This window comes from Ixodes scapularis, unplaced genomic scaffold, assembly GCF_016920785.2.
Source record: "Ixodes scapularis isolate PalLabHiFi unplaced genomic scaffold, ASM1692078v2 PGA_scaffold5__190_contigs__length_132052651, whole genome shotgun sequence".
Lineage (NCBI taxonomy): Eukaryota > Metazoa > Arthropoda > Arachnida > Ixodida > Ixodidae > Ixodes > Ixodes scapularis.
Genome location: NW_024609880.1, coordinates 6,733,372 through 6,754,241, shown reverse-complemented (window position 1 = coordinate 6,754,241; position 20,870 = coordinate 6,733,372). Strand labels below are relative to the sequence as shown.

General features: G+C 44.1%; 1 protein-coding gene across 1 annotated transcript in view; it reads right to left on the bottom strand.

Moving 5' to 3' along the window:
• Window positions 1-1,206: 1,206 nt before the first annotated feature.
• Window positions 1,207-20,870, bottom strand: part of LOC8037841 (retinol dehydrogenase 12-like) — a 36,701-nt gene continuing 17,037 nt past the window's right edge. Inside the window, exons 4-6 of the mRNA XM_040214195.3 lie at window positions 7,964-8,158; window positions 7,328-7,437; window positions 1,207-1,404 (exon numbers count right to left, since the gene is read on the bottom strand). Of these exons, the coding sequence (XP_040070129.3) occupies window positions 1,207-1,404; window positions 7,328-7,437; window positions 7,964-8,158 (503 nt within the window). The remainder of the gene's footprint in view (window positions 1,405-7,327; window positions 7,438-7,963; window positions 8,159-20,870) is intronic.

Genomic DNA, 20,870 nt, shown 5'->3' with positions numbered 1-20,870 from the left:
CTGAAGTTAACACGGCGAGAAAGTCGGCGAGATCTCCGACCGCCGCGATTGGCCAGTCGCTGCGTGGTGCTGGACAATGGCGGCTGTTGGCGACCTCGCCGACTTTCTCGCTGAATGTCTAATTTAAAGCCCCTGGTGCTCTAAGTTGGACACTAAGTTGGACCGGACTGGCGTGTGATCGGATGTCACTACAGAGCCATGCGCGTTAAAAGTTGAGGCTAGGAGCCGAAATGCACTGCATAAACATCTCATCACGTGAGGCAGTGTCGCCATGCTATGGCAGACAACCGTCGTGCTGTCTAAGCATCTAATATGTATTTTTTTTTTGTCTTTCTGAAAAAAACAAAAACGTGTATCGCGCCATTTATGTTGTGACCGGCACAGCTAATGAATTTCAGCAAGTCAAAACAATGTGATGCCACTGAATGCACATGCGAAATGCCATTTTTAATAAGTTTCTGGTTTATAACAGTAGCTGCTGCGAACGCAGGTAGGTACAGCGCGTGCAGTGATAATCACACTTGTCTATAACGCGCGAGCGTGCGGCTTTCTCCGGGGAGCGCTAGAATGGTGGCACTTGCAGAAACTAAGCTAGTCACGTGGCGCAACTTGGAACGGCCCGCTCGAGGGGTGTCCTGCCTGCTCTATCAGCTGGCGGCGAACGCGGAAGGCTGTTCGCACGCTTTTTACAAACATCATTGCTCGAACAATAAACAAACTAAAGCATGAAGACGTGTCAACGATTTCGTCATCAAAAAACAAAAATATATCATACAGCACTTTACTTTTATCGCTTGTCAAGCTGGTATAAGGCTTGCCACTATGCAAAGAACAAGAGTATATCAATTGACCGGATTCAACACGAGTGCGCATAGTATCGAGAGAATCCTACAGGACAAAAGCACTGATCGCCGACAATGACACCAGGAGTGCCAAAAGATGTACGAACAAGGATAGTCAGAATGAGTGAAGCGGGGTTGTCCCAGCTGATAGAGTGGGCAGGACACCCTTCGAGCGGGCCGTTCCATGGTACGCCACGTGACTAGCTTAGTTTCCGCGAATGCCGCCAGTCTAGCGCTCCCCGGTGAAAGCCGCACGCTCGCGCGTTATAGACAAGTGTGATTAGGACTGTAACTGCTCCCGCAACATTCCCTCGGTGATTGTGCAATTGAACAAAAGGTTTACGCACATTCATTTTATTTCCATCTAAACGAGAGGGACGTCGGCTCCTTCAAGGTGCACGAGTCTCATCGAACATCGGAAGACTTGCTGGACCAGCTTGAAGTTTACGGCCTTGCGGCTGACCCAGCCTTTTTTGCAATCCGAGAAATATGCGCCTGTTTCTCGACCAACCGCGGGATGAATAGCCAAGAACAAGGTTGTCTGAGCACCTTCCAGTGCAGTCTGAAACAGGTAGTATCAACATGGCAATTTTCAAACTGTACCCCAAAACAAAATCAAAACCTGTTTTTTTGTTGTTGTTGTTGACGGAAGATAATTTTTTTTTGTTCACTCACACAATCTGCGACGGTATCCAAGACAAATATTACAGCCTGATATTCATCTCGTACTTTCCGCAAAGCCCAGTGAAGGAAGGGGTCTGACTTTCTGACTCGGTTGTAATTCTCGGAAAATCTCTTCTCCATTTACTCCTTATATGGCACTGGACGAGAAGGACTCGTGACAATCGTCCCCAGCCATAGCAAATGTTTTTTTTTTTTTTTTCACAAATACCCGCTGCGCCGTTAGGCATTATGCAGGGGGGAACAAAAGAAAAACGCATTCAAAAGAAATTTTCAGTGATGCAATTGACAATCATTCAGTACTACATTTTTACTCGTGCACGCTTCTCTACAGTCCGTCATAAAAGACGTCATTATTGATAGCAGCTATCAGTTCTTCAGGAAGGGCATTCCACTCCCGGGTGGTTTGAACAAAAAGTGAATAACAGAAAAAGCCAGTATGATAACGATACTCTGCCGCCGTCTTGGGATGATTCCGCCTTGAAGATACATGGTGTGGTTACAGAATGTAAATACCCTTTTCAATGCCTGTCTCCTCGTGATATATATTGTGAAAACATTTCAACCGCAAACACTTTCTCCGAAGTCTAAGAAGGTCCCAACCCAGGCTGTTCTTCATTTCAGTACAGCTCGAGTACGGACAGTAATCGCCTGTGACAAACCTTAATGCCTTATTTCGAACTCTCTCTAACTGACTCGCGAGGTAACACTGAGGCGGATCCCAGATAACACGGGCATATTCCAAAATTGGTCTGATAAAAGAAAAATATAATGTATGTCTTACGCAACGAGATGTATTCTTATTATTCCTCCAAATAAATACTAACATATTACTTGCCTTTGCTAGTATTTTTTTAGCGTTGTATATGGTGCTATTGTGTATCGTTGCCTGTAACCTGCCAGGGCTTGAGAAAGGCCTGCAGTATTTTGAAATAAATAAATAAAATAAATAAATAAATATCACTTACGTGGTCATTCTATTTGAAATTATTCAAAAAATTAACTCCCAAATACCTGTGTTTATCTACCTGCTCAAGTTCATAATTTTTTATCTCATATGTAGCCGTGTTAACAATAAATCGAGTAAAACACGTGCATTTTCACTTTTCTATATTCAAGGTCATTTCCCGAAGATCGCACCAGCGTTCTAACATTCTTCAATCGTTCTGCATCATACAGACGTGTGCGTCATTTTCTTTAGCTTTGTATAATACACAATCATCCTAAAATAACTTAATATTTGTAAAATAACTTAATATTTGACTTTATTCCCTCGCAAATGTCGCTAATGAATATAAGAAGTAACAAGAGCCCTAGTACACTTCCCTGAGGCACCCCCGGAGGTTACAACTACAGTGGAAGATATTTGGCCATTTAGTACAACACTTTGTTCACGCCCAGATAAATACTCAGCAACCTAATTGATAATATTTTCATTGATTCCTATTAATGCAAGGTTATTCAATAACAAATGATGTGGCACCGTGTCAAACGTTTTGCAGAAATCAAAGAATATACAATTTACTCGTTTTTTGTTGTCAGTGGCATTTGAAAGGTAATGTGTAAATTCAGCTAGCTGAGTTACACACAAATAACCTCGACGGAAACCTTGTTGGGAGGGACAAAAAATTACTGGAACTTATAAAGTTATATATTGAGATACATAATATATGCTCTAAGAGTTTGCACGCGACACATCTCAGAGACACCGGGTGATAGTTTTCAACAAGATTTCTTGACCCAGACTTAATAATTGGAGTTCCATTTGCTTTTTTCCAATCATCGGGAATTGTGCCAATTGTTAGTGGTTTGGTAAAAATTATATGTAGGCATCTTGCAAATTCCTCTCTACAATTGTGAAAAATTAACGGCGAGAGCTCATCTGGTCTATATGCCTTTGAAGTATCTAGGCCTCTTAGAAGTGCTATAATCCCTTCCATTCGTATTATCACTTCTGGCATAACATTTCTTGCTATTCTATCAGACACACAAGGAATACTTCAAAAAGCGCGGGGTGAAAAAATTGATTTAAAGTATGTGCTAAAACATTCCGCTTTATCAATATCACTGTTCGCTAATCTGCCATCCCTAAGTAAACCAGGAATTGAAGTATCAACTTGTTTATTTGCCTTAACGAATGTCCAGAATTCAGTAGGACCCTTTCTTAATTTGCTTTCAAAAGACTTGAAGAAAATTTGTTTGCTTTTTTGGATATTTTTTGTTTTGTTAAGCTTTGCGGTTATCTCCTTAAGTTTTTGTTCTAAGATATCGGACGAAGTTTTCGTAAAATGTTTGTAAACCCGACTTTTATGTTTTATTTGCTTTCGAATTGTAGCATTTATTCAAGGTTTATGTTTATTTGTTTCCCTAATAGTCCTGGTTGTCACATACCATATATGAGAATCAGCGAGCACCTTAATTTATGCTTAAAAGTTTCCCATAATTCTTTGAAGTCGCACTCTTTACTCAAATTTCAAAACTAGGGGAAATATGCCGAGAGCTCTAACGAAATACTTTTGTAATTACCCTTTGCATACATCATTACTTTGCGTGGAGGCTTTCACACCCTATTAATTTTATTCAATGGTGATTCACATACAACTGTAGTATGATCACTTATACTGGGAATTATGGAGACATTTGAAATAATACTAGGGTTATTTGTCAGTAACAAATCTAAAATAGAGTTTCTTCTTGTTGGTGAGAGTACGAATTTATTGAAGCAAATAAAATAAAGAGGTCATTAAAAGATTATACAAGAAGGAACTGTAATCACGAGTATAAATAGTGCCTGCCCAATTGATATTGGGAATATTAAAGTCCCCTCCTAGAACAATAGAAATCTCAGAAATACTGGAAAGTATTCGACCAAGTTCATCGATTTTATTTACTGTTGGGGGACGATAGTAAGTGCCTAATACAAGGGTGCCTCCTTTGGGCCACTGAACTCGGCACCAAACAGATTCAGCGTCATTTGGCGGTAGTAGAAGCTCACTGCTTGCCCACCGTGAGTCGATCAATAAAAACACCCCACCGCCATGCGCGTTGCGATCATTTCGATAGACGATAGCTTTAATACAAACGTAGCAGAAAACGTAAACTGGTGAGCGGATTATTATTCTTTTTTAAAGAATCGTAGCTTGCTTAATAATTAGAGGAAAGTCGACGCAGTAATAACCCAGAAAATAATGCTACGACAACCCTGTATATATCATTAAAGTATGAAGTATTTTTCGTTTTCCTAATCCCCTTTCATCCGGCGGTGCGTAGAAAAGATTGCCTCGAAAAACAATTTTTGTCATACTGCTAGTAGTGGTGGCGATCGAATAACCTTGCAATTCTGCAAATGTTTATGACACTATTTTTCCAACGACAACAACGGCGTGCTAAAAATATCTAAATGTTTTTTTCTAAACATACGCTTCGATTTTAAATACAAACATACGGAATATATAAAAAAAATATCTAGCTGATAAATATGTTTTCTAGTCTAAAGAAACGGCAAACTCTGCTTTTCAAAATATCTTGAATGCGATTTCTACAATGTGTCTAGCTATATTTGACAGCGTCGACTATCTTTATAGTAATAATCTTTTATCGCTATCTCAAATACAACTTTCGAAGGTATCGGTATTGAAGATACAATTCCGAAGTAGCTTGGCCAGCCCTGGGCCGTCCTAGTAGTTTTTTCACAAAGCAAGCTAAATCATGAGGTAAGTTTAGCTCGTAATTTAATATATGACCTTAACGAAGCTAGTACCTCCCTTGTTGTGTGTCTGTTATTTATAACTTTTTTTTTTAAATTTCGTAGTTTGGTATTTTAGGATGTATTTCGGTAACCGTCTTTGTCTTTGCTTTACTCCAATATACACAATAATAAGCCGGGTCTCACTGTGCAGCACGTGAGAACCGTCTTTCAGGCGACAATGCGGCACGATACATGCAGAACTATTCGCGACTCCAGCAAAACGGACGCCACCAAGCGGGAAAACCGGGAACCAGCCGGTCCAGGTCGCTCCGCGCCCCTCCCCGTCTCTGGTGGCTTTCGCGGAGACGTGTTGTCGGCGCGGTGGCGAACAATGTAATTTGACGAAGGTCCGAATATTTCTTAAGTTTGCCTGAGTGATCATTAGTGTGGTGAAGCCTCAGTAAATTGTTTTCTTCTATTACGTGTTTGAAAGCCCGTTTACTCCACAGCACACGGTCGCGTGCTTTCGATTTCTTGGATGGGGAGGAATCACGGAAAAACTTTTTGATTTCTTGTCTGTCTCGAATCACATTCAAAGTGACGACTGCTTGGTAACTGATACTGGAGGGAACATCAATGTTGCAGTCAAGTGAATGGGAAGGTTCGATAGCTGCTTTTCTTGAGTTTGGTTGTGTTCGGTTAGCTTCAAGTTTGAGCTACCCACGCCGGTCGGTGCGTTGGCTATTCATCTTGGCTGCTTTTCGCCGAAAAAGCCTCTGGACCACACTGAAGGAGTTGGGCTGATTTCGCAATTACTTGATTCAGGAAAACTTGCTCGCTGCAAATGATGAATGAGGGATATTATTTGTTTTCAAAAGGTGGGAGACAAGTCTCGCAACGTTAGATGCTGCCACGGCATTTTGACCTATCGCGCTTTCAATGTTTATATTACCAGGACGTCGAAGCCAGCAGCAATATACGTCTACATTGATCAGGTTGACCGGCCACAAAAAAATACTAATTTTCTCCGTTCAGGATTCGAAGCAAAGTTCAATGCAGAGAGGTTCTGCGTGGATCTTCAATGAAGACTCTCTTCAGTTTGTCTCCGTGCTGCCCGCTATAGAACCATTTGGCTAAATTTAAGTAGTATGTCTTCGTCTGTCAAATATACTTTTATTCAGCAGCTCACCTAATTGCTAGTCAACAAAGCTCATATTTCAACCCGAAGGATATGCTAATATCGCTTTAGTGGGACCATAGTACGTAATATAATACATAACCCGCTCGTCAAAATGACTTCTCGATTGCTACTAAAACCTGAATTGAAATACGAGTATCAGCTGCTTAGTGGGGCGCCGGCGGGTTAACATGGTCCTTGGCTCAAAAAGCGGTTGCTTAATTTTCGTAATTTTCCTGCAGCCTGTGTTGATGGCCGAGCAGACGACTGGAGCTGTTTCGTTAACGCGGATACGCTCAAAAGCTCGATTCCGCGGACAGATAAGTCGCATGGTCGAGGCATGCGAGTTAGCTGCAAAGTTACTATCTGTGGAACAATTCTATAGTCATCGCCGCTTTCCTTAGATGATCAAAACTGATTAGTATATGACCGTCTCTCCGGAGCCCATAGTTTCGGTTTTGAACGAAATCTCCGAAACGAAAGTTTGACACGAAAAGAACAAAAAAACCCCGGCAAAACAAAACTATGCTTTGCAAGTTTATCTGCACCGGCTACACTTCACCGTCTCAGTTCAAATGCCTATAAAATTGGGCATTAAACAAAAGAAAATATGTTAACTTGAACGCGCCACCCATTCAGGCGGCCCGGCCGAGCCGCCGCGACCTGGACTCAGCCGCCATGTTTGTTTGGTGGTGGCGCCCCCTATAGGTCGCTGGAGTCGCGAATAGTCGCTGACAGCTTAAGGAAAGCGAAGCTTTGCTTATTCTGTGCTTGCTTCTAGCTCTGGAATTCGGTCTGCGATGTTCTGATGAGCTACTGCAACAATCTCGTTGACTGCGGAGAGAAAATGAGATGCTCACGGTCCTACACTACCGAGTTATGGAGGCTGCCAGCGACCATAGTGTCCACCTGTTTCATGCGTAGATAAAGCAAGCATACTTTTCCGCCGAGAGACTGGAGTAGAGAGAAGTAGGATGCCATAATTCTGGGAGAGTTGAGCGCTATTGAAGTCCTCACGAGTCCCGGATGGACGGCATTAACAGTGACGCCTGTAAAAAAAAAAAAAATAACAAAAAATCACGCACCTTGGTAAGCACGGCAATTGGACAGAACACCTCTGGATTACAATAACACAAAATATTAGGATTTTTTTAATTATCTAAAACTGAGTTTAATTGATTGACTCGACTTTTTGCTCCTCGTCACTTCATCGGCCGCCTCGGTCGCCAATGAGCTGCCTGCGTCGTTTAAACAAGACCGCAGGCTTTCGACTCGTACCGGGATCCTGATGTCGCAAAAATTATCCGTCTTCTGCCTTCCGAAGACCGGATTATATCCTGGTTTAGAGAGCCCTTCACTGATGTTGCAAAGCCACTGGCAAAGACCTTTAACAGACGTGAAGCATCTGAGTGACCGATTCATCGCGGGTCCTTGTGGCACACCGTGACCAACACTGCCTGTATGAAGGGCTCATCTAAAGGGGCACTCCAGTGGATTCTGAGAACGTCTATTTGTAATGGCTACTTGTGGCTACCTGAATCTACAGATTTGAATAAAAAATACAATTTGAAATGCCTTTGTTGTGCAGTGTCACCGCAAGTGCCCTCGTGAAGAGAACGAGGGCCAGTTTGCTGTCGCAGTAGACGGCTAACGGGTCTGCCACGGGATGTGTCCCACGAGCCCTGTCTTCCAAGCGCTCTGCGCTGCCGAGGAGGTGTAGCATCGCGGTCACGTTGATCACTCTGCACGGTGCGCTCGCCTTCAGCAAACCTGCGGGATGTGCACCGGGCTGAAATGAGGGCGAGTGAAAGACGGACGGGCAAGGTATTTGGGAGAAATCTCTCCGGCTGAAGATTCTACGCCTCAGAGAGACACAATGTTACAAAATAATCTACTGGGCTAGTAGGGTGAACTTATGCGAACAAAAAATAATATCCACAGCTTTGCGCCAGATTGTAGGAAGTGACGGTGATAGCTGTTACTGCGTGTAGTAGCACCCACTCTTATGGATATACACTCTTTATTTACTCGATCGCGCACAACATAGACTCGGTCACTGAAGACTGCAAGGAAGAGGACACACTGTACACCTGAGTCAACAACCTTGCCGAAGATTAGGGAGTTTTAGTTACTTGTGTTTGGAGAACACGTGAAAACGTATGTGAATTTTAACAAGCTTTTGTGACTTGTGAAACTAGCGCAACTGTGTAAACGATGATAATGATGGCGTTTGACCGACGTACAGCACCATCTTGTAGCTAACCTCTGAAACATACTTCAGCGTGCAGATCCGTTTCGCGTTTCATGGCGTGCCACTGATATAAACAAGACAACTGATAAATAACATTTACCGGGCGGAATTTCAAGAGCTCTGAACCTAGAGAGAGAAAAAGTGTCTGGATGACCACAAAGGTAGGTGATGTTCTCTACGTTCCAGAAATTGAACGATCATTTACTTTGTGCTCCGTTAAACCAAATCCTTTTTTCTGCTCGCGCTCGCCACGGCGGTTGTACCGTTTCGCGATAACTGGGCAAACTGAGGAGGCTACGGCAACTGCGACCTAAGAAGAGCGTCGGAGCGAGGCACGTGGCATCACGTCGCTAGAGTGCGTATGTCACTGCCCCAAATGCGAGGCTCGGAGAAACCGGCTGTCGTCTGCTAGCCAAGAGGTTTCGCCTGCGAAACCAGCCAACTTTGGATGAACGTTCACCTCCGCAGCATTGCCGTACGCTAGAACTGCGAGGTCTTTGAGAACAATTCATGAGACAAAACGCTCAATTTACCCGCGAATCTGTTTGCGGGTGTTAATGCCAGGACGCAGTGGAAACAATCTAGGAGACAAGGCTTGCGCATGACGTAATCGTTTGTGGACTCCCGACCCGCCCCAAGCGGTAAACACCCCGAGGATTGACGAGAGTATGGGCCCCGTCACAACTGTATACGTCGCAGCGATCAAAACAAAATAGCAGTACGAAGCTTAACCTGTCCTTCGTTCCGCGCTTCTTTTTTTTTTTTCTGCAATCACGGTTGTTGCAGTTTGTATTATGGGCTGCTCATTTAGTGGGAAAATGGCTGACTGGGTTCTTGAACATGTCTAGGGCATGTTCCGGAAGCAACCGATTCTATTTGGAGTTTTGGGCATCCATCTTAGTGCGGCCGACAGACACGCATTGACTCATTCTAGAACACGGTATGTACCGTTTGTTTTGAGCCGATATGGCTTGGGCTATGTCATCCTTAACATGCATACCAGGACGCATACCAGCGAGGTTGTCGCACGTGCAGAAAGACTAAAATTCCCTCGATGTATTGCGGCAGCAGTGGTATCGTCATACTGTCTGGTAGGTCGTTCTATTGGGGGTGCGCTGAAAAAGTCGTTTCCCAGCGCCTTTCACGGTCAAGTTGGATCGATTAAGGGATTCCAGGCGACGGTTTTGTTGAAAGAAAACGCTCAAACCGTGTTTTGGAAACACAGAGTGGTGCCATACGCGTTAAGAGATCAAGTACAATTGATCAACTTGAGAAAATTGTGGCACAGGGCATTCTGAGACCAGTAAAGAGAAGGGAATGGTTTGACATGGTGGGTGTAAGAGCTTCAAAAAACGAGTACGATAAAGCGAATAGACACGACCGGAAAACAGCTGTCGTGTCTATTCTTTTTATCGTCCTCATTTTTTGAAGCTGTTACACCCGCCATGTCAAACTTTTACCAACTCGACCAGCTCAACACCTTGTTGCAGAAGGGAATGGGCAACACCCCTCGTCGTGGTTCCTAAGCCGTAAGGTAAAGTCCGCATTTGTGGTGATTACAGTGTGTCTGTAAACCCACAGTCGTCCACGGAGCACGTCCCGCTATCACGGGTAGATGAGGTGGTCACACATTTTCGTGGGTGCAGTGCGTTCACTCTCTTCGACTTGGAAACAGCTTATTTACTGTTAGCCCTCGGCGGTGCGTCTGAGAAACTTTCCATAGTAGCAACACACCACGGGTTGTTTGAGTTTACGCGTATGCCGTCCGGCATCTCGAGTGCGCCAGAATTTTTTCAAAGTGCAATGGACAAAAGTTTGCTAAGGTAGGGTGCTATCTTGATGATGTTCTCATGGTTTGGGTCTACCGAATGACTGTCACCAGAGGGTTGTAGAAGTGCTGACCCGTTTTGAAAAGCATGGTCTGTGTGCCAATCAAGACCAGTGCTGATTCTTTGTTCGCGAAGTGTGTTACTTGAGTTACTTCGTGAGGGAAAAAGGGTTGAGGTCGCGTCCTGAGAAGGTTGACGCAACCAGAAAGGCCGCGCGTTTGGTTAACTGTGTCGATTCACTGGCGTGTGTTTATTTAATTGTTCGTTTTGAAGTTGAATTGTGTAATCTTCAGCCAAGCTCTAGGCGAACACCTTTAAGATGCTCCTGAGTGACAGTTGGTGATAACTTTTTTTTTTTTCTCTGTCGCGTTTGAACGCGTTACGTAAAATGCGCCGGTGACTAGCTATCCCCGTTCCTGCATCACTGTTATTTCGCGCTTCAGACGGCACATCATGGGCTTCGCATTGCGCGTTCCAAGCTACTTCTCTAACGTTTTTTAACGCTTCGTCCGAATCACTGATGTCCCGGGATTCGCGGTCGTATCTCGACTCTTTGACATGGCCTCTATGCACCACATGAATCACAATGGTCCCACTAACTCACTATTGCACCTCGACGTAAGCGGTCCTAACGCAGGGTGATGCAGTTGTTAAGACGGCGGAGGGATATGCGTATAAGCACCAGGGTGTTCATGCGCACCTTTGAGTGTTGGGACAAAGCACTGTCCTTCGAAAGGGCTTGCAACCACTGCTGCCATCGTAGTTCATCCGTCGGGAAGGCGAAAACTTTTAGTGAGCTATGAGAGCTGTGCTCATTTGATTTGCAGCCCTTCGCGCAGCACTGTCTAGGCATTTTCACTGATGCATTCGACGCTCCACGTGAACGTCTAACTTCATCGTCTGCTATAGCAATAGACACTCGGCGTGAGCGTCTGTTTTATTATCTGGTACAAAAACCACTGAAGCAGGCGATGGAGCAGATGATGGAGCAGGCGATGGGGTTCACCCGGGCTACCTGGGGGCCGCTGAGTGGAATCACTAGTGATGACGTTTAGAGGAGGAAACGCGCAGGCCTTGTGTTCAAGGTGCTACTGACCCAGTGCGATGTTTTAAGCGGATGCGGTCGGTAACACGGCTGCAATAGCCAACGGCCATGGCGCTACAAGGTGCAAAGAAACAGGAGTGGGTGTAGACGGGGCGTCACTTTTTTGCTTTAGATATAATTGAAACTCATAAATTCGTTATTATTTTCTTTATTTGTCTCTAGGATATATTCTTGATGGAGATGGGATCGGGTGAGTTCAACTGCATCTAAAAGAAAAAAGAAACCGATCGCTCCATTTTGCTGGGGACGGCGCTGTTGCTGTGGCGGGAACGAGGCCCCCGTGGTCTCGACCCCGGAGTGTTATCACGTGTCTTGCTCCGACGCTCTTATTGGGTCGCGGGGCCCGCAACCTCTAAAGCTCGCCAGGATATATTTAACTGAATTATAGTTAGCCTCGATCACGGAAATGTACTCACACACGTATTTTACAGCATCCACGATCGCTTACTATTGTGAGAAATCTTCGAAATTATTTTGTCAGCCCCTTTTTGCTACAGCGGGCTAAATTGCCGCAAAGCGAAAACGAAGCAGGCCGGATGGAAAAACATAGAAAAACAAACAAAGTGTGTGTGTGTGTGGGGGGGGGGGGGGGAGTGTTGGGAACATAAAAGTAGAATATAAACAAAAAATTCCACATGCTCAAAGGAATATTTAACGACGGACGAGCCTTAACCTGGTGTGTTTAACGCCCCTCTGCTAAAAAAAAAGAAAGAAAAAAGTGTTCCTTAGAAATTTGCTTGATGACATCATAGATGTGCCATGCTGTCGCCGGCCGCGATCCTGGCGGCGTCCCAGCAGTGGTGGTGAATGTGGCAGACGCCTGTTCTGTTGCAGGTCGCTCTTCAGCTTGTCAGACCACGGAAGCTTCGGCAGTCAGGAGTTGGGACGCTGCGACGACAGCGACGCTTACGTTTGCCAGCATTTCATCCGCATTTCTATGACTAACCGCCGAGATTGCTGACATCAGACAGCATGACACTAACTCCGGGCTTTTGTGAAGCCATTTGTTGCCACTTTGGGACCCCTTCAGAACATGGGCAGAAAAGGACGCTAAACGCACTAGTCGAAGTAGAGAAGTTTCAGGCACCGTAGCCACGCGAAGCATAACACCCCAAACGTAAACAGCAAAGTTTGCGACCATGTCTCGGCCGGGTCCAGTTATTTTCCGACGTTTTCGACTGCTCGTTTTGTGGATGGATGCACGTATGACGTAGGACGCGGCTAATCACATTCACTCCAAAATAAAACTATGTTCTATGTAATAAAACTCCTGGTTGTCAACCAAGGCCTCTGCTGATCTTCTTACTTTCTCCATCACGAACGCTGGAAGACAGGCGAAAAGGCCACGGCGCCTATGCGAGAAAACAACCCTAGTGACAGACGCCGGGACCAAGAAGATGCTCCGCAATATTCCCATTGGCAGGTTGTCGGTGGCGTAAATTCCGATGGTTGATCTTCCACCTTCATTCACGGTGGCGGGGCCTTAAGGTCACCTGCTCGTTTTGAGCAGAAGCGTTAGACGTCTGTTCTTGCGCACGGCAAAATTGCCATAGATATGAAGCGCGTCGGAGTTCGAGTGTCTTTGTTGGCTTCTAGAAATAAAAAAAAGAGCAGTCATAAACCACGCAACGTCCTTCTTTTTCAGAGGGCTGTTTTAGTTTCTTGCAACTAAAGCTTTCAATTTACAGTAATAACGAGATAAAGTGTGACCTTTTCACATTGTTAGACTCATTATTCCCTAGCAACACGCCGTACGGTCTACGAGGTGGATCAGATGCTAAACGCCTACATCAACGACGAACTATAAAAGTTATCGATTGACATACTTAATACCTGATTTTGCAAGGGAGCACCCAGCCTTTTGGAAGATTATTCCGGACTGTGGGTCAAACCACAAACGGCTCGACCTTGAGTGGTATAAAAAGGTTATTCTTTCTCTCTCTCGCGCTCTTCCTCTCCAACGACAGCTTGAAAAGCAACATGAAGTGGTACCTTCTATTATGGTTCACGAATTTCAAGTGTCGTTTGCTTGGTCTACTCGATTTCAAGATTTGCGTGATGTTCTATTTGGTGTTGTAATCATTTATAATATTTTTTTATTAAGCATTGTACGCAATATGTTGCATTTTTGCTGCACATAGATTGTTGTCGTCCTGCATATATTTGTCCATTTTGTTTGCTTTTTGTTCTTATGGCAGTGTTTCGTTGCTGTCGTCTGCTGACCGATGCATACGGGTAACAAGGCAAAGTAAGGCAGAGATAGATGCAGCGATATGCCCCGGAGTGCGACTTCACGTCCATAGGCCATTTCTCTAGTCACCGTCTGCCCGCTGGTCTGTCTTCTAGGCTGTGGAAGGCATTCTGCGCATGCGCACTTACACCCGTTTGCGCATTATCAAACGACACGCATACGTCTCCAGCCGATTTGACTCGGCTTTTTTCGCTCGGGTAATTTCATGGGCTCAGAAAAAAATGATGATGATGATGGTGATGATGATGGTGGTGGTGGTTATGATGATGATTATGGTCAAATTGATTATAAGCGTTGGAAAGGTGTATATATCCAACTTTCATAGGAATCAATGCACATACCTGTTATAAGTGCCTACGAGCAATGTCTTAATATATAAAAATAAGGTACGAATATTTTGTCTAAATTCGCAAATCAGAACGTTGTTTATAACGAAATAACAGTGTGCTGATGCAGTGAGTGTGCAGATCACGTTGTAACACCTAAAACCTTGGTGTGGAGAAATAAAACAAAAACCTTTTCGTCAAAGAACAGTAAGAGAACGCCTCAACAGTAGGAGACGTATTCCTACTGTTGCCTTTTTTCTTCGACTTCAAAGTTTCTTAATGTTTTCGCACCAGAGTCAGGTATTTCACTATGACTGTTGTTTACGAGGATTTTTTCGTTATCTGCATCCGGTTGACGATGCCATTTCTCGACCGAGACTGCATGCCTTCGATGCGTGACGTCAAACCATTCCAGCGTCATTCTTTCTGATTTTCTCTGTAAGCAGCCGGCACTCGCACAAGGAGAGTACTGGCGGAACAACCCAATGGTTGGGTCAAGTTTAATTTTCTTCGGACGAGATAAATGTTACGATGAAACTGGCGCCTAGGAGTTTTTATTTAGCTAGAACAAAACATATCATCCCTGATGCTTCTGGAAGCTTCTGAGCGTTCCACATTGTTAGCCATTCATCAGTTAAACATTTCCAAATAAAATCCCCTAATGTTTTTAAAGTAATTAACACCTCCAAAAGCTAAGATAATGTTGCCTCGATCATGGCCTCTGAGATATTTCGCACACTCTGCTCAGGCCTGTCCAAACGCTCGGCTGCCCAGCAGAAAAAGCTAGCCAAGTGAGTTCTCGGGATCTGAGCGAGCGGCGCTTAGGACCAAAGCAGAAACGGAAGCAGAATCGCCTCAAAGCACGCTGTCAAGTGTGAGCCCGTGGCATGAAGCATGCACTTTCATTGTTCATACCATCAAAAAATGGACAGGTAAGTCAATTTATATTGATTCGTAATTTTCGTTCGCTGCTCCGGTCTTTCGGCTGTTTCGCTGGATGATACCTCAGAATGCAAGATTTAGTGCGAATCCGTATTTCTACTCCGCGGATACTATTCGTGCCGGTGAGACAGGCATAGAAATATTTTTTCGACGTACAACACAACAGCTTCTTGAACTCCACTCACGTGTACGGACAATTGTTTCACACCCTTCACGCTTTGAAAAAAAAACAAAAAAAAACGAACTTTCAAATTTTGATTAACTGTTTCCTTGTCAAAGGTCTGTGTGTTGCGGCGAGAGGCGGGGAGGACACTTCACGCTGCTCGTAATGCGCGTTTCACATGCAGCGATTTCGCTCCTAAACCGCTGCGGTTCTAGAAGGTTGGGAATTTTTCGCGGCGGTAGAGCGGCAGCATCCGCTCTGGCCATTCACAGCGCGACGGAGAACCACGTGACACGAGGAAAAGCTTGGTGGGAAAGCTTGCGAATAGAATAACGTTTTCAGGTTCATTTTTTGTTTTCAAGCGGAGGACATGCAGAGAACGTACGCAAGCGACTGGTTTCCAGTTTTCTTCGCTGATCTTCAGTTGTGGGTTCAGCTTTTTTGGCTCTTTGGTTGCGTCGGAACCGATAGGAAATTTATGAAATGGAATATTCTCCCCTTCCTTCGTAATTTTGTGCGGAATGTCTGAAACCCTCGTGCCTACTCTAGTTTGTGGCGGGCCGATTTCAGCCCCCCCCCCTCCCCCAGCCCCCACTGTTCCGACACCACCGGCCTTAGAACTGTGCTTTTTTTTCTTTATTGAAACAGAAATATAGAGAGGACAGAGAGGTAAACCAAGGAGTACCCCCGACTGGCTACTCTGTTAGGAAATGAGAAAAGGGACATAAAAATGTCAAAAGAAGAGGAGGGAAAAGAGAGGAAGAAGCGGGACACACACTTCGGCGTTAATTCCCACACACAATTTAACTGGCGACGTCTCTTTCTGTGGTCAGTCAGAACGAATCCAGGACAAAAGCTCACCGGACGAAAGCTCACCCATTTGTTCACAGACCCGGAGAAAAACTCTCTAGGAGAAAATTTTATTGGTTCTTAACACGAGTGCGAACAACTTAGGTGCATGCGTGCGACACTAAAATGCAACAATAAATTAAATCTGACAGGCACATGGTTTGTTGATTCGAGTAGAAACAAGTTTGTTTATTGATTGGTTAGAAGCGAATGCAGTTCCTTACTAGCTCTAGCAGTCTTGGCAGATCTGGGTGAACCTGAAGCCCCTCGACAATACATTTCAGACGATTCTGCAGTCACAGAGTGGTTTTTTGCACCCGATTCGCTGGGGGTTCACCCCTCCGGGCTTGTGTCAATGCCGTGGCAACGAGCGACTGATTTTCTTGTAGGCATTCAATCAGCCTCCAGACGCTTGGATAGGCGTGGCCGACAAACTTCTGGGACCCAATATTCGATCCTTCGCAGGTGTTGTTCATCCGGTCTTTATTTTGAAGAGTGGCGTCGTACATATTCCACCGTTCCGGGGGAAACTCCGGTCGTCGTCGGTGCACAGTCAGGCAGAGAGAAGAATTCGCTCTGGGTGCCGCAGCAGAAGGAGCAGAAGCATAACGTTGACATACGTGCAATCAAAGTAGTCGAGCAGGTCGCCGATGTCACCGGTAGACTTTTCCCTGATGTAGGTTAGTCCTTCGGGCACAAGCTGTGGTGGAAAGAACGCCAGCCTATGCAAAATCCCGCACAGCTTTCTAAACTGGTCATCTGTCTCGTGCTTGTCCATAGGACCCAACTCCCGGTCCTTCAAGATATGAAAAAATCGCAAATCAATGGTTTGTATATTACAGTTTTGCCTCAGTTTTCCTTTCAAATCGCCCTGCTTGATTGCAAATACATTTACGACGCTCAATGACGGAAATAATTTACTTTTCCCTGCCATTCACTTCAAATATTACCCTGAACCCCAGGAAAACCAATGTATTAGTAATGTGCACATTTAGCGTGACGTAAGCACAATGAAAAAGTGAGATCACAGAAGGGTGACTTCGCTTCTTCGGTCAATCTTCGGGTTCAAAAACTTCGGTTGACGAAGTTCCTTAAGCGTGGAACAAGGGTGCTCTGGCATGCCTTGAGTCAAGCAAGCTTGATGATCAGCTCCGCGCATTTTCAGTGACGTAAATTTTGGTCCCAAATTGTTACTTATCTGCCCGTTATGGCATATCTGTCGGCACCTTTCCATGGGATGGGATGCCAGTTATCCTAAAAATGGTGGAATGTTCATCGCGTCCGCACTTTATCCCAACCCGTGTTTCGCCCGGGTAGCAAAAAAAGAATGAGGTGAGCTTTTCTCTGAGTCTGTGAAAAAAACGGCTTAGCCTTTGTCCGGTGCGCTTCTGTTCGGTGAACTTTTGTCTGGTCAGCTTGTGTCCGGTTACAAGTCAGAACACTTTCATTGCGACAGGGTCACACTCACATTTTTGGTCATAAGTCACAGTCACAAATATATTCATAGTCACAAATATTCATAGAGCAGTTACTGTCAGAATTATCATTAGGATAAAAATTATAAGCAGGTTTTATCGCTACAGTCTCTCTGTCAGACCTGTATCTTTAAGAAAGGCTGAAATGCTCTTCAAGGCCTTACGTTGGACACATGGTGACGGCCAGTAGTGCCTAAAATTGATGATATACTCATGTCGTGAGGTGACTTGGCATGGAAATCAGGAGCTCTACAGGTTCAGTGTTGTAGAGTGGACCGTTGGAAAAAATATGTTCAATGTTTTCTGGTATATCAGATGAACTGCATTTAGGGCTGCATAAAATCCCAATTTGTATTTGTGCTAATTTGTGTAGGATACGTCTAATCTTAACCGATGAAGAAGGGTGTCTACATCTCTTGGGGGGGTCAGATGGAAGAAAGTTCTGTAAAAGAGATTTAATACGATGAGGGAAGGTGTGATAGCATGTAGATGTCCAGGTCTCAAGGAAAAGATTTCTTCCTAATGCTCTAATGAGTTGACGGCAGTCCACTTTTGTGAATGGTACGTCTTTACAAAGATCTACGTCATGTCCGCAAGCAGCTGTTGTTGTTGATGAGTGTTGTTACACACGTGAAGGGGGAATGCCTGCACGTAATGTTAGCCTTCCTTCGGCAGGGGCAAGACTAGCACAGGCGGGGAAAGAGGGTGAGAAAAGAAGAGAGGAGGGGTGGGGGGGGGTGATTTGGTCACCAATCTCTGGATGAGTAGGGTCGAATGAGGAGGCTATTTTTTTAAGGGTGAGGGGCACTGCAGAACTGTCTTCTGGTATGAAGATCACAAATTAGTCGATGTCAGTTGAGACGAAAGCATGGCTGGTCTAGGTGGCGGGCCGGTGGGCTAGAGGCGCGTTGCAAGTCTAGTGGCTTGGAGGTACTCAAGAAGAGATTTATAAAGAAGTTCTCTTCTTCGTCGACCTCCGGTAAGAAAAAGGATTTCGTTATTTTGAGTCACAGCTGTACTGGCACTTAGGATGGTGGTAAAAAAGGACCGTCGAGCTTGATCGAAGTAAGACCAATTTAGGAAGACGTGATCAAGGTCCTCTGGGACATTGCATCTGGCACAGTTGGGTGTACTAGACCTGGAGATCTTGTGATGTGTCGTTCATGTGTAGGCACAGTTTGCACGAAGGTGATGTAGTAGCGTGGAATCTGATCTGCAGCCGCAGCGTCTGCTGCGTCATTTCCGGGAACATTACAGTGACCTGGCGCCCACTGAAGCACAATGTGTTGTCCATTGTTTGCTGCCGTGTCGTGAATAAATAGAAGTTCAGAAACAAGCGCGGGATTAGATGATTTGCTAAGCGTTTCTTTTATACATTTTAGTACTGCTTGTGATTCTGAAAATATGACAAATTTTTGCCGTAGACTGCAGTCCAGAATGTGCTGCGGTGCCTTTTTTAATGTCATGAGTGAACTAGTTCTAGAGAAGGGATGAACGATCCTGAGGACGCGGAGATTTCACTTGTTGATTCGTTGGTAAATATACGCATAAAGTCCAGGTATATATATATATATATATATATATATAGATATATATATATATATATATATATATATATATATATAGATATATATATACGTGATAAGGTGTATTGTAGCAGTACAATCTTGGACTGCGAAGATTTGTTCTCAACCCCGTTTATGTGTAAAGACACAGTGGGCGGAGGCAAGATTTAAAGTGAATAATGTGAAGCTTCGTTGAAGACAGCAAATAGTGGGATATCATGCTGTAGAAGTGCGATGTGCGATGAAATCAACTCCTCGTTCCGGTGCCTCACATACATGGGTAAATTACTTTAAAAATGTAATATAATTGCAATTACAATTACTTAGCTCCCAAAGTAGTTTAACTACAATTACAATTACTACTACGCGAAAGTAGTTCATTGCAATTACAAATTACTTTTCAACAGTAATGCAATTACTTTACAATTACTTATTTCTGAGAGTTACCCACCTTGGGCCATATAACTGTAAACGAGTTATATGGCCGTATTGTATAAATGGTGTATAAATGTCACGCATTGTACTTTCCTTTTATGAAATTTGTTAAATGGATTATAGAACTTAATAGTTTGGAGTAATGAACTCTTGCGTTCGTATATTCTCAAAAAATAAAAATAAATGGCGACAAAATTTACAGGTGCGAGGTGAATCTCCTTAGAGCTTATGCAAATGGTATCCAAGTCAAACCAACAAAAAATATACTTAAAAATAATACAAGGAAACAAATATGCGACAGTACTGGTACCATAAAACTCACGTAAAAATGACTAACAAGAGAAACTTGTAGACGACGTCAAACATTTAAAGAATACGACAACTTACGAAAACATTTCAGCCACGATGATTCGCTGCCTCTCCCTGTCTGTGAACTTGCAACAGGGTAACCGTAGCACGCGAACTGTGGTCGCTTCCACAAAACTAGTGTCACAATAGCAGCACTCTATTGCCAGGGATTCTGGGTTAATTCAGTGCACGGTAACACCCAAAAAGCTCCTGATATAGATAATAAATTCAGGATCGTCATGTAGCTAATCATTAGGATAGCAATGATGGTATCGATGTTATGCGTCTCATAAAGAAGACCGATTTGAATTTAGCATGGAAAAAACAACCTCGCAAAATTCATGATACACCGTAAACGACTTTATTTTCGATTTCGCGAATCGCCTACAATTCGCGAAAAATAAGTCCCGCGAGTGATTCCGGTAAAATGTAAACACATTGGAATCTATATTGCGACCACACCGCGTTGCGAAAATTAGAATCCGCGAATTATTGCAAAACTGCGGCCTCTTGGACGCCTCGATTTCATGATTTACTTGAGCGTGTTTCAGCTGAAAGATATAGACGAGCCATTATTATTTTTTTTTTATAACTGTAACTATTTTTGAAAGTGACAAAAAAGTTGCTACCTGCAACTGTTTTGGCAAATTGGAGGTCGCGTTTCGGTTTGTTGAATTTGTTTTCAGAGACGGTGCGGAGAGTTTGCACCTCACGATTATATTTTTTACATTGCTGCTAATCTGTCTAAAGAACTTTTCGGAACAAGGCCCCAGCAGCCTTTCCTTTTCCATTGTAGATAAGACTGTTGCAGGTTCTCAATGCAAAACAGCATTGCGCGCCTCGGGACGGTTTCACAGGCCAGGACGAGAGGAGAACGCGTGGAGAGTCACGATAGAGGTGTAAAAACAAAGCCAAGCCCTTTATAAAAAAAAGAAAAAAAAAC